At 51.7% G+C, this 14405-nt stretch overlaps 1 protein-coding gene across 1 annotated transcript in view; it reads right to left on the minus strand.

The window, feature by feature from the left end:
* Positions 1-13667, minus strand: part of LOC118218696 (synaptotagmin-1-like) — a 29888-nt gene extending 16221 nt beyond the window's left edge. The window contains exons 1-3 of the mRNA XM_035401315.1: positions 13496-13667; positions 4315-4487; positions 645-761 (exon numbers count right to left, since the gene is read on the minus strand). Coding sequence (XP_035257206.1) covers positions 645-761; positions 4315-4487; positions 13496-13652 — 447 coding nt within the window. The 5' untranslated portion in view covers positions 13653-13667. The remainder of the gene's footprint in view (positions 1-644; positions 762-4314; positions 4488-13495) is intronic.
* Between the last annotated feature and the right edge of the window lie 738 nt (positions 13668-14405).

The raw sequence follows: 14405 nt of genomic DNA on the forward strand, positions 1-14405 counted from the left end.
TAACAGGCTAGTACAGAAGTACAGATGACTATAGTATTGACTAATAGGCTAGTACAGAAGAATGGTATCCTATGGTATAGACTAACAGGCTAGTACAAAATCACAGAGGCCAACGGCATAGACTGACTCGCCGATACAGGGAAAGGTACACAGGCATTTTTGGCACAAAATGACTCTCTCTTTGGCTTGGAACTGCCTCGCACTACTGGCCCGGAAAGGGCAGGTTACCTTAAAACAAAATGGGGGCTTTATCCACTCCCCGAAGTCGTCCCCCTGGGAGGGGGCAGGGGGCCACGGGGACAAGAGGCAGCGCTGCGCTTCAGCCTGCCCAGCGAGGTGCGTAATCCACCGCCTGAGCCCCCCGAGGCTCCTGGGAACTCAGCCGCGCTCGTGTTTGAAGTCAAAAGTAGGTCAGCGCTGACAGTGACGGGGCGGGGTGCTGAGGGGCCAGATTGGGACAGGAGGAGGGGGGGGGGGTGGGTGTTGAGAGGCCTGTACCTGGTTTTTGGTGAAGTTGTGGGGGGGGGGGGGTACTGAGGGGCCAGGTTGGGACAGGAGGGGGGGGGGGTGTTGAGAGGCCCGTACCTGGTTTTTGGTAAAGTTTTGGGGGGGGGGGGGGGGGGGGGTTGTTGAGGGGCCCGTACCTGGTTTTCGGTGAAGTTGTAGTCCAGGGAGTACTGCAGCTTCCCCAGTTTCTCCTGCTCCTTTGGCTCCGCCTCCTTCTCCCCGTCCGTCAGGCCCGTCTCGGCGTCGTCCTCGTCCTTCAGGGCCTGGGGGGGGGGGAGAGAGACGCGCAGGCCGTCAATCGCCCGCGGCGACGCCGTCCTTGCCCCGTCCCGGGTGCCACGCCCGCCGCAGGGGCCGCACGACCGCCCCCCCCCCGCGTCCAAACCGCCCTGCCTCTCGCGTGCGCATGCGTGAGAATGGCGCAGACGCACAAACATACAGCTCCACAACGCACGGCCTCTCCTATCGCCTCTCTGGGCGGGCGGTGGAGAGAAAAGGCAGTCGGCTTTTTTAAAGAGGGAGCGTGGCTGTTATTTTCGGAAGCCGGCGGTTCCCCTGGTGCTGTTTCAGGCGGATCGTTGCGGCTCCAGCGAGGCAGCGGGGAACGCTGGAGCTGTCCCTGACTAACCTCACTGCGAGGGAATGGTGGGGGGGAGTGGGGGGGGGGGAGAGAGGAGGCGAGTTTTTGAGAAAGCATGCAACTGAAGAGGCACGGCCAGCTTGTATTTTTCTTTCTTTATGTGTTTGGCAGGGATGAGGGGGGAAGGGGAGGTGGGAGGTGGGAGGTGCATTCAGTGCAAGAGCTGCCTGTGGGAAATGTCAGACAGCTTGTTTTGACATGCAGCGCGTTCCGATGCTGTAGAAAATGACGGCTCTGTCGCCAATCTCCCTTCCCCATCGCCCCCCTGCTCCCCCAACCCCCCCAACCCCCCCAACCCCTTTCGGAACGGGAGCCTGTCCATGCCACTGTAAAAAAAAGGCTGTGCTCGGCTCGTTCTGTGGAGGGGGGGTTATGGTGGCGAGGGGAGGAGGGGGGGGGGTGGTGTTTGGGGGAGGGGTGAGGGGGTGGTGAGCGAGAGGCGCGTGAAGGGGTCCGGCAGCGACACTGGGAACCTACCGCCAACGTCCCGCCCCACCGCCAACCGGTCACCGGACAGTACAGACAAGGGAGTACAGACATAGGAGAGGGAGAGAGAGAGACACAGCGTTAAAACAGCCACGAGCGCGGCGTCACCAAGCAACGGCACGGCACGCCGGGGGAGACCCGAGCGCTGCCCGGCCTCCTGCTAAGCGCTCCTTTCACAGCTGAGCCTCAGGAGTTAAAGCGCCCAATTGTGTCATGCCCGCATGTAACGTCAGCGTTTGCTGCTGACTCAATCTCGCTGGTTTTACAGGGACGTCGCAAAAGCGTTTCTTCTAGATTCTATTCCTGAACGCGCAATTTACACATTACTGCTTTTTTTTTAAAAGCGTGTTCATCAGTTCAGTTTGAGCACAACTCCTTACTTTTATTTAAACAGAACCCTTCGTTTGTAGCATTTGACAAAAGAGTCCAAATAATAGGGGTGACATAGCTCAGGAGGTAAGAGTGGATGTCTGGCAGTCGGAGGGTTGCCGGTTCGATCCCCCACCTTGGGCATGTCGAAGTGTCCATGAGCAAGACACCTAACCCCTAACTGCTCTGGTCAATGTGAGGCATCAATTGTAAAGCGCTTTGGATAAAAGCGCTATATAAATGCAGTCCATTTATCATTTACCGTAATAAAATATGAGGGTGGATTCTTGATCGCTTGCTTGATTCTGTGCTGAGACAGGAGTCATTCGGTTAAGTCAGAATAATGTCCACTGCGTGAACTGAACTGGGTTCTTGGCTATAAACAGCTGTACGAAATGAGCGTTGTACCTTAGCGAACCCGTCTTTTGTAGTTGTTCCAATGACCGTGATGTGCACTTATTGTACGTCGCTTTGGATAAAAGCGTCTGCTAAATAAATGTAATGTAACGTAACGAGTCAGAAATGGCGTAGTAATTTCCGAATCTCAGTTCTCGTAGCCTCTGACCCAGCTTCAGGGCCCTGCCGCCAGGAGCGGGTCCGTCCGAAACGGTTTGAAGCGATCGATAAAAACCTCGAACGAACGCGTTCGGCCAATTGCGCTACCAGAGCAGACCCCCCGCTAATGCGATTAGCGTGCTAACAGGGGCTAAAGTGTGAACGCTGCAATCGTTCACCGGCGCCTTCGTAAGGAAGGCACAAATTAATTTGCGCCCCGCTGATGTAATTAAGTGACATCATCTCTCAGGGTTGTTGCCCGGTACGGTGCGTAGCATAGCGAGCTCACACGCTCGGTACAACAACACGGTCTTTATAGACAACTGAACAAGCAAGGGGGAAAAGGCAGTACTCTGTGCTGACAGCAAGGAGCTTTTTTTTAAAATAACAAACACAATGTAACATAATGTAATAGAGGAAAAAATACGTGCCTCAGCACCGGTGGCATGCTCTGTGCTCATTACACTGTATGTGCAGAATGTGTGTACTGGTGCAGTGTGTGTGTGTGTGTGTGCGTGTGAGCATGCGTGAGTGTGTGTGTCTGTGTGCGTGTGCTTGAGAGTGTGTGTGTGCGTGTTAGTGTGTGTGTATGTGGGCACGTGTTTGCGCGTTTGTGCGCATGTTTGTGTGTGTGTGTGTGTGTGTGTGTGTGTGTGTATGGGTATGTGTGTGTGCCTGTGTGCATGTGTGTGTGTATGGGTATGTGTGTGTGCGTATGTGTGTGTGTGTGTAATTACCAAGCACAAATAACCCAGCTGACTAATTTGTGAAGCAGAAAGCACTGAAAAGCGGCTTCCTGTCTCTTCTCTTTCAGAGTCTCTCAGCTGTGCAGGTAATTACACTGGCCTGGCCATTCAGCAGCCTGCTCAATAGATGCCAGAGCTCTGTGCGGTGCAGCAGGCTGCTCAATAGATGCCAGAGCTCTGTGCGGTGCAGCAGGCTGCTCAATAGATGCCAGAGCTCTGTGCGGTGCAGCAGGCTGCTCAATAGATGCCAGAGCTCTGTGCGGTGCAGCAGGCTGCTCAATCGATGCCAGAGCTCTGTGCGGTGCAGCAGCCTGCTCAATAGATGCCAGAGCTCTGTGCGGTGCAGTAGGCTGCTCAATAGATGCCAGAGCTCTGTGCGGTGCAGCAGCCTGCTCAATTGATGCCAGAGCTCTGTGCGGTGCAGCAGCCTGCTCAATAGATGCCAGAGCTCTGTGCCGGTGCAGCAGGCTGCTCAATAGATGCCAGAGCTCTGTGCGGTGCAGCAGGCTGCTCAATAGATGCCAGAGCTCTGTGCGGTGCAGCAGGCTGCTCAATAGATGCCAGAGCTCTGTGCGGTGCAGCAGCCTGCTCAATTGATGCCAGAGCTCTGTGCGGTGCAGCAGGCTGCTCAATAGATGCCAGAGCTCAGCGAGCTGCACTCCAAGCCTCCCGCACGCCTCTTTTCATTTTAAAAAAGGCAGCTTTTTGTTGCCGTCTGTTCATTCAAGACAAGCATCGCTGCGTTTCCTGTTTTCTTCCTGGCCACGTGGGTCACAAGCCCGCTTGCAGTGAGCGGTGAACAAAGAGCACGTAATATCTTGCCTTGTACGAGTACCATTAAAATACATACAAAATGCAAACACGGTACTGTTATTGCGTGCAGTTATTGTGAGCCACTGGGAAACAGGAAGGACGGAAGGCCTAAGACGGTGGAACAGGCTCAAACCGGCTAGTCTGCACACACTGACCGAAGGACAGGGAGAAAAACGTCGGGAAACAAAAGCTTTGCACCTCCATTTGGGCCGCGTCGTTGACGTCCATCATGTTGATGGCGTTCTTGCCCTTCTCCTTGCCCTTCTTCTTGTTCTTCCTCTTGAAGATGCACTTCTTGCAGAGGCAGAAGCAGCAGGTGAGGATGAGGAGGATGGCCACGAAGGCGATGGCGACGATGGCCCATGACGGCACTGCGAAAGAGACGGAGAAACACTTACGGAGCGGGAACATGGTTGCTGGGTTATAGAGAGGGAACAAGGTCGCTGGGTTATGAGTGGGAACATGGTTGCTGGGTTATAGAGAGGGAACATGGTCGCTGGGTTATGAGTGGGAACATGGTTGCTGGGTTATAGAGAGGGAACATGGTCGCTGGGTTATGAGTGGGAACATGGTTGCTGGGTTATAAAGAGGGAACATGGTTGCTGGATTATGAGTGGGAACACGGTTGCTGGGTTAAAGAGAGGGAACATGGTCGCTGGGTTAAGAGTGGGACCATGGTTGCTGGGTTAAGAGTGGGAACATGGTCACTGAGTTAAGAACGGGAACACAGTTGCTGGGTTAAAGAGAGGGAACATGGTCGCTGGGTTAAGAGTGGGAACATGGTTGCTGGGTTACGAGTGGGAACATGGTTGCTGGGTTACAGAGTGGGAAGACGGTTGCTGGGTTACAGAGTGGGAAGACAGTCGCTGGGTTACAGAGTGGGAACACAGTCGCTGGGTTACAGAGTGGGAAGACAGTCGCTGGGTTACAGAGTGGGAACACAGTCGCTGGGTTACAGAGTGGGAAGACAGTCCCCAGTTTAAAGAGCGGGAACATGGTTGTCCAGTTACAGAGTGAGAACCTGGCACCAGGAGACAAATGCAGCCTAACACAATGTCATTAATGAGCATTCCCTCATATCAAACATTCGGTATTTCATATTAGCCCATCCTTGACTCCCAAGGTCTTAACAAGGGAACCGTGCCCCACCCTATGCTGTGGAGTATGATCTGTAGAGCCAGGCATGTTTTGTAGTAAACAGTAGCTGCCAAATAAAAAAAAATAATACTTTTTTATTTATTTATTTATTTATTTTTTAAACGAATCAGACATTGACTGATGTTAATGTAAGAGGATCTGAAGAGTCCATTGATGATGTGAATGCCATTGTGCTGTGCTTAACTTCAGCTGTCCGTGAGCAAGTGGGAGTCGAAAGCAAGCCTCGTAATTGAACGCGGAGGCAACTGCAGTTTATCCTGCGCTATAACAATAAACTTTATTTACGAATGGCCTTTCATGCGCCGTGTTCAAAGCGCTTTCTAAATAAAAGAACAAAGCCGCGATAGCAACAAATCTACAAGGAACAAAAGGGAGCGCGTAAAACAAACGCAGTAAAAACGTGACGAGGAAGATAAATAATCTTAAAATAAAGCAGTTTAATGTTCTCCTTTGTGAGAGAACAGGAAGTATTCATTACAGTGACAATGGCGTGCGTACACGCACACAAACAACGTTTAACACTAATACAGACAGTGTGTTTCTCTCTGTGTGTGTGTGCATGTCTGTGTATGTGCGTGTGCGTGTGCATGTGCGTGTGCGTGCGCGTGTGTGTGTGCGCATGTGCGTGTGTGTGTGTGTGTGCATGTGTGTGTGTGTGTGCGTGTGTGGGATGTCATGTCTGGGCTGTGCTGTGTTACTCCAGTGCTCGTTCACATGCACCAACCCACGGAAAAAGCCTTTAATTGTGTTTGTCATTCTGGTCTTGTATCGTGCCAGTCTGCTCTCATAAAATTTAGAATATCTAATATGATTATACATGGATTGCTCAAAAATACATAGTTTCACATTAGGCCTAATAATATAAATAAACAAAATATCATAAAGCAAAAAGTTTTTAAAAAATCAAATAAAATTCTGTAAATTAAGTTGTAAAAAAAAAAGAAATACTTATAAATTTGTTTTGGAGCCTATAAGGTTATAGGCTTATGAATACTACACAATAACACACACACACACACACAAGCTATCACTGAGAATCTAAACAGGGGCAAAGATGAGCGGACTGCTATTCTGGGGGTCGCCAAACGATTAATTGCACTGCAGAAATGTCTACCCGCCTGCCACTTCAAGCTGTCAATCAACCACTGAAACCCTAGAACCTTTGTACACGGGAACCTTTGTGTGTCCAATCGTGGCGAGCCATCTGTAGTGATGCGCCCAATCAAATCATTCCCCTTCGCCCACAGTCCCCCTCCTCCGCCCGCCTCCTTGCATGTCCCACTGCCCCGCAGTCACAGACGTGAGGAGCAGGAAGACTGACTGTTCATCACCCTGCTGCTGCTGCTGTGGGGCGGGGCCTGGGAGATGGAGGGAATGTGTCACTGTGTGACAAGCCATTTGTTCCACACACACACACACGCACTCACACTCACACACTCTCTCTCTCTCTCACACACTCACACACACACTCACAGGTCTATCTTTAAATGGAAGTGTCTGGGATGCAGAAGGCACACATTAATACTTCAAAGCTGAGTGATTAATGCGGGTCTGACTGCAGAAGCTGCAGCTCTTTTTAAAAATGAAAAAAGCACGAACAGAGATCTACTGCAATAACGCACCATGAGCTGAACAAACTCATTATGAGTGCAGACATCACTGCCATCAGATGCAACATTTTTTAAAAATGTATATATATATTATCCCTCACAATAACGATGAAGTTGGTATCCTACAGGGGCACTAAATCATCTGCGGATGGATTATTCTGTTTGTAAATGTGAGTGGTTAGAAAAAAAACGTGACAAAAAAAAAAAAAGCCAGGACATCTGGAAAGTGTGACAACCTGACTCACTGTTTCAGAATTTGACAGCGAGAGAGAGCCTCGTCTTTTTTCCGTTTTAATGTATCTATGCTATTAGAGGCTCGAGCTGCTTAGAGGGGACCGTCCACTGATGTTTTACCGTTCAGCATCCAGCGTCGCTTTCCTGCTGTTCCAGTACGACAAGGAAAAAAATTAATATAATTATATAACGTGCAGTAATGTGCATAGACTGCACGCCCTCTAGCGTTTCTAAAATTGGCCTCCTTTACATAATTCTCACGTTGCATCGGCCCCTCGACTTCAAAACAGAGCACAACATGCACAAAGCGCATTCTAATCTTACAGATTAAATCCTTAATCTTAATCTTACAGATTAAATCCTTAATCTTAATCTTAATCTTACAGATTAAATGCGCCCCTGGCAAACAGAGCCACTTGGGTTGTTTCTTTAGCAGAGGCAGCTGAGCTTGGGTGCGGCGAATATGGGTCACAGTTTTACATCACCAGTCACGGGGAGCACACACGGTATTGGTTGTATTTTTTATTTTTATTTTTTTTAAATACAATTACCACTCCGAGGCCGTTGAAAGGGGAACGGCCATTAATTATCTCCCGCTGCCAGGCTCGTGCAGTCCGACGCTGGGCTATTTCGCATTCCCCCCGCACACGACGAAATGGGAGGAGGGGGGAAAAAAGTTTTCCGTGCTGAGGAATCTGGGAGGTGGAAATCCGGCTTTGCGGCTCTCGCGACGTGCAAATTAAAAATTCTGAATTCCGCGGTCGGTCGTGCGGACCGCGTCGGCGGAGGATGGGACACCCGCCCGCCCCGGGGCGGGGGAGAGAGCCAGTGTGGAGCAGCTCACTTACTTACTCGCTTCCTCTCCCTTTCCCGCTCTCCCTCTCCCTCCCTCTCGCTCTCTCACCCTCTCTCCCTCTTGCTCTCTCACCCTCGCTCCCTCTCCCTCTCTCTCTCTCTCACTCATTCTCCCTCTCCCTTTCCCACTCTCCCTCTCCCTCCCTCTTGCTCTCTCACCCTTTCTCCCTTTCCTTTTCCCACTCTCTCTCTCCCTCTCTCTTTCTCCTTCTCCCTTTGCCTTTCCCGCTGTTTCTCTCTCCCCTTCTCTCACTCCCTCTCCCTCTCTCTCCTCTCTCTTGCTCATTCTCCCTCTCCCTTTCCCACTCTTTCCCTCTCCCTCCCTCTCTCCCTCCCTCCCTCCTTCTCTCTTCCACTCTCTCTCTCTCACTCTCTCCCTCTCCCACCCTCCCTCTCTCCCCTCGTGTGAGCTCCTGGTCGTGCAGCTGCGGTTATTCACCGGGCCGTTTCCCCCCGAGCTCTGGCAGGCCGCGTGAGCCGGGGATCCGGACCGTTAAACACCGAGAGACACACACACAAAAAAAACCCCCAGCCAGTGGCCGACGCGCACCTCAGCTCCTTTCGTCTCCCGCGCGCTCGGGCTGGGCCCGCCTCCCGCGCTCCCGCGGTAATCACACCGTAACCGTGTCGACGTGGCTTTCAGAACCGTATCAACGCCCCCCCCCCCCCCTCCCCCCGGCTACGCGCTGGACACGCTACATGCCACAGCACACGCAGCGGGGCGTGTGGAGATCAAGGACACTTCGGGGCTGAACACGTATAACAGCGCACATAAATCTACCGCCACTCCTCCTGATATGACTGAGCTTGTGTTACGGAGAGTGGTAGAGAGGAGAGGGACGGTGCTTATGGCAGAGTGTCCCAGGGTGGGGTGGGGTGGGGGTGGGGAGAGGGGGGGTTAGTAGAAGAGCGGAGAGGGAAGACACCCTAACAAGGCACAGCGGGACACCCCTCAACATGCAGGGTATCCCCCCCTCCAACAGCATCTATAGCACCACAGTGGCATTACTGTAACCCAGATATGTGATTAGAATGTTCTTAACCCAACATTCTAACGCTGATGTCACAATCACTACTGGTGATTGAAAGCAGCGGAGTTCTAGAACACTGACTTAGAATTTTGAAAAAAAAAAAAAAAAACATTCTAAAAAAAAAAAAAAAACCCGCTCTTCAAAGGGTTCATTGGGGGCGACTGTATTTTTCCAGGATCTGTGGCATCTGCTTAATATATAATAACATACAAGACTACTGGTGATAATCAGAGCCGTCTGTGCAATTACTTTATTTCTTGCACTTCGAGTGTTCATTAAGCTGTCAAGAAGCAAAAACGCATGCAAATTTATACAGGGGGAAAATAATAACATTTTCCTATTGATGTAAAGTCGTTTCAGGACAGGAGAGTGGGAGGGCCGAAGGGGCGTGCCTCTCTGGTACTGGGAATATTGGGAAGCCCTCTTCTGATTGGTAGCCTGATAAATGCATGCAAAGCAACTTCAAGAGAGATAAGCGCATAAGGTTAGCTTGCGTTCTACGAATGACGACGCAGTCATGCCAACCAGATCCCCCCCCTAAAAAGAAAATCTGATGAAGGCTGATGGGTTATGATCGAAAAGTTGACTTTCTTTTGTGTCAGTTGAAATGTACGCAGGAGGAGACAGACTCCAGCTGCAGTGTAAATAAAGTGCATTAAGGGATCCAAGGACATATCAAGTTGGAGGAAGCTCACATGGTCAGTCTTGGCATGGACCCCCTGATCCTAACCTATGATTGGCCATAAATGGAATCTTTGCATACGGTCATTGAATGAATCTCATCGGCTGGGGCGACGGTACTTGTGACTGTGTTTTTTAAATTATAAAATGGAGCTCCTGACTGTGCCATTTGTCATCTTTATCTTCGATGCCATCCTTTTTTGTCAAGAAATTCCTACAAGGTCTAAGATATATATGAGCCACCGAACAATTTAAATGGTCTTTGATTGGGCAATTCAAATAGCGAATGTCCAATCAGTCTTTGGGAAGAGTATTGCCGCGCAGATTGTTCTCTTCGCTAAAAGAGACAGAGCCGTTTCCCAGAATTCCCCTGGGCCTGCCTCGTCTTCAGGCTGCGATGCGGCCCAACCTGCGCGCGTGACGGCTAAGTAGCTGCGCGTGGCTAAATGAAGCCCTGACAGCGCGAGAGAAAAAGAAAGGTTCCCGGCCGGCTCTCACACTCTAAGACGCGCACCTGCTGAGGCTCTGGAGCCCGTCCAATCAGAGGGAAGCTGGCAGAGAAACCCGCTGTTAATTGGGCGCCCCGCACTTCGCCGTGGGAGGCCCGCAGCGCTGACCGCGCACTGCCCAATCAGGACCCCCCCTCGTCTTTATACCATGTGATCGGACGCTTCCCCTGCCCAATTATAACTGCACGCCTGACGAATTTATGCGGTTTAAAAAAAATTTTTTTTTAAACAAGATTTTATTAGACAGTAGGCACAGCTGGCCGGGAAAGAGAGGGTCCTTGAACGATAATCATTCAGAACGATTTTAATAGCGTGAACCGTTTTTGCAAGTTAATTAAATGTCTTTTCGGGGCGGTGAGAGAGGTTGCAAAGGCAGTGAGACAGTGATAATGTCGCCATGTAATCCGGCTGTCGCTAAGAAACGTGAAGTAGGCGAACAGATGCTGCTGCATAAGTAACCGGAAGCATCTTCTTGATTACGATTGGCCCTAAATATCTGTATCTGTGGTAAGCCCCACATCTGAGTTTGATTCAGCCAACATCCCTACTTCTATGATTAACCCCATGAATCTGGCTCTATGGTTAACCCCACATGTCTTAACCAATGACAAAACCCCCACACATAAAGACGTGCGCAATTCCTCGCAGGTAACAGTATTTCCCTTCTCCAACGTTCTGAGCAAAACCCGCTCTTTCACGCGAGGGTATATTTTGACCGATGACGTGTCGTTAAAGACTCCCCGCATATCCATCAGGATTTAAAAATCTGACTGGCGACGAAAGAGTTAAAAGATTTCGGGCTCCTCGCTTGACCCAGTTTTCTTCGGAGCGCTCCCCGTCGTCTTTCCGTCTGGAGGAGGAGTCTGGGTCGCGAGCGCCCCTCTGCAGAAGTTCAAAGAGGCGCTTCTCCCCCTCTTTCCCCGATAACGCTGGCGGACTCAATCAGATGCAAATGACGGATGATGGAGAACGATGAGCGCTGAAAGGAAACGCTGATGAGTTTCCGAGGAACGCCCGAGCTGTCGGTCACAGGCCAGCATCCTGGAGGGAACCTGCATTCAGTTTCAGGCGGGGTTGGAGGGTGGGGGTGGGGGTGACGGCCTCTGCGGCGGCTGACTGGCGACTCCGGGCGCGAAGCTCTTGTGACGCGCGCAACATTCCGCAGCACCGCTCTGAAAACCGGGTTCAAAACGAAGGCCAAACAAAAAAAAAAAAGAAAAGGAAAAAAAAAAACCGAAAGAAAACAAAGCCGTTTCCCGGGCGACGGCTCCTCGGCGGTGTGGTGCGTTGCTTAGCGCCGGTTTCGTCGAAAGTCCTCGCGCAAGGAGATGGGGAACGGTGGAATTAGAAACAGAAGGTTTCGAGGGCGGCTGTCACATTCAGTACGGCTGCATCCGCTCACAGAGCAGTCAGCACCACGGACAGCCCATCCACACACAGAGCAGTCAGTACCACGGACAGCACATCCACTCACAGAGCAGTCAGCACCACGGACAGCACATCCACTCACAGAGCAGTCAGTACCACGGACAGCACATACACTCACAGAGCAGTCAGCACCACGGACAGCACATCCACTCACAGAGCAGTCAGCACCACGGGCAGCACATCCACTCACAGAGCAGTCAGCACCATGGACAGCCCATCCACTCACAGAGCAGTCAGTACCACGGACAGCCCATCCACACACAGAGCAGTCAGCACCACGGACAGCCCATCCACTCACAGAGCAGTCAGCACCACGGACAGCCCATCCACTCACAGAGCAGTCAGCACCACGGACAGCACATCTACTCACAGAGCAGTCAGCACCACGGACAGCACATCCACTCACAGAGCAGTCAGCACCACGGACAGCGCATCCACTCACAAAGCAGTCAGTACCACGGACAGCCCATCCACTCACAGAGCAGTCAGCACCACGGACAGCACATCCACTCACAGAGCAGTCAGCACCATGGACAGCGCATCCACTCACAGAGCAGTCAGTACCATAGAAAGCACATCCACTCACAGAGCAGACAGCACCATGGACAGCGCATCCACTCACAGAGCAGTCAGTACCACGGACAGCCCATCCACTCACAGAGCAGTCAGCACCACGGACAGCACATCCACACACAGAGCAGTCAGCACCATAGACAGCGCAGTCAGCACCAAGGACAGCGCATCCACTCACAGAGCAGACAGCGCCACGGACAGCACCTCCACTCACAGAGCAGTCAGTACCACGGACAGCACATCCACTCACAGAGCAGTCAGCACCACGGACAGCCCATCCACTCACAGAGCAGAGAGCACCACGGACAGCACATCCACACACAGAGCAGTCAGTACCACGGACAGCGCATCCGCTCACAGAGCAGTCAGTACCACGGACAGCGCATCCACACACAGAGCAGTCAGCACCACGGACAGCTCCTGCAAGCTCATCCGCACTGCACAGCGCAGGCTATCACAACGCACACCTAAGCTTCACACAAGTTCTGCAGTAATGGCTGCAAACTCCGACGCTTCCCAGCACTGTCGTCGGCTAAAAGCGACCGCGCTAAATTCCCCGCCTCACAAATGCAGAAAGACACTCTTCAATCAAGCACCTGCCGTTCAACTGCGAGCTTCCTATCTACGTGCTATTTCCACTTATTCTATCTGATATGCATTTTTATACTTAACTGGCTTTCGTGTTCCGAGCGAGGGTGACAGCCAGTCACAAGCACGTTTGGACGGAGTGTGGCACAGTGGGTAAGGAACCGGGCTTGTAACCGGAAGGACGCAGGTTCGATTCCCGGGGTAAGGACACTGCCGTCGTACCCTTGAGCAAGGTACTTAACCTGCATTGCTTCAGTATATATATCCAGCTGTATAAATGGATACAATGTAAAATGCTATGTAAAAAAGTTGTGTAAGTCGCTCTGGATAAGAGCGTCTGCTAAATGCCTGTAATGTAATGTAATGTAATGTAATACATCCAGCTGTATAAATGGATACATTGTAAAATGCTATGTAAAAAGTTGTGTAAGTGGCTCTGGATAAGAGCGTCTGCTAAATGCCTGTAATGTAATGTAATGTAATGTAATGTAATATATCCAGCTGTATAAATGGATACGATGTAAAATGCTATGTAAAAAGTTGCGTAAGTCGCTCTGGATAAGAGCGTCTGCTAAATGCCAGTAATGTAATGTAATGTAATGTAATGTAATGTTTGCTCTTTTCTGTTTAAAGAGGCGGCAGCTGTCCAGTGTAGACACGGGCGGTGTAAGAGAGGGGGGCTGAGGGTTCGAGGGGGGGGGGGGTCACTCACGCGGGATCTTGCTCAGCTCGTTCATGAACTTGTCCTTCAGCTTGGAGAAGGCCTCGTCCTTGGGGGGGCCCGGGGCCTCGGTGACGTTGGCGGGCGCGGTGGGGGCCGCGGTGGGGGCCGGGGGGGCCACCAGGGCCTCCCTGCGGCTCTCGGTCATGGTTGCGCCGGGGTGGGGTGGGGGGGGTGGGGCGGCGGCCTGGCAGGAGCTGGAGGAGACGGAGAGAGAGAGAGAGAGAGAGGGAGTGAGCGAGGGACTGAGAGAAAGAAAGGAAGGGGGGAGAGAAAGAGAGAGAGAGAGAGAGGGAGGGAGAGGAAATAACAGGAAAGCGGAAGGGTGGGGACAGGGACAGCAAAAAATAAATGGAAAAAAGAGGGGATGGGGGGATGGAGTGCGGGAGGAGTGAAGCAGAAAGGGATGGTGAAGCTGCATGAGGGGGAGAGGGAAACAGAGATGTCAGAGAGGGGAAGCGCTGGCTCGGAGACGAGGGTTCACTGTGTGCACACCTGCCGGCTTAGCCTGAGCAAACAGGGCTTCAGCTGCACGGCCAGCCACCCATCTGTCCCACACAGCTCAGAGCACGCTCAACACACACTCAGCACACACTCAGCACAAACTCAGAGCACGCTCAACACACACTAAGCACACACTCAGCACACATTCAGAACACACTCAGAACACACACTCAGAACACACACTCAGCACAAACTCAGAACACACACTCAGCACACACTCAACACACACTCAGAACACACTCAACACACAGCTCAGAGCACGCTCAACACACACTTGCACACGCTCAACACACATTCAGAACACACACTCAGCACACACTCAGGACAAACTCAGCACACTTCCCTCTGCCTTTTCCATCCTCCTGCCTCAGGCAATAGAGACTGCCACTACTTAACC

Source organism: Anguilla anguilla, chromosome 19, assembly GCF_013347855.1.
Source record: "Anguilla anguilla isolate fAngAng1 chromosome 19, fAngAng1.pri, whole genome shotgun sequence".
Taxonomy (NCBI): Eukaryota; Metazoa; Chordata; class Actinopteri; order Anguilliformes; family Anguillidae; genus Anguilla; species Anguilla anguilla.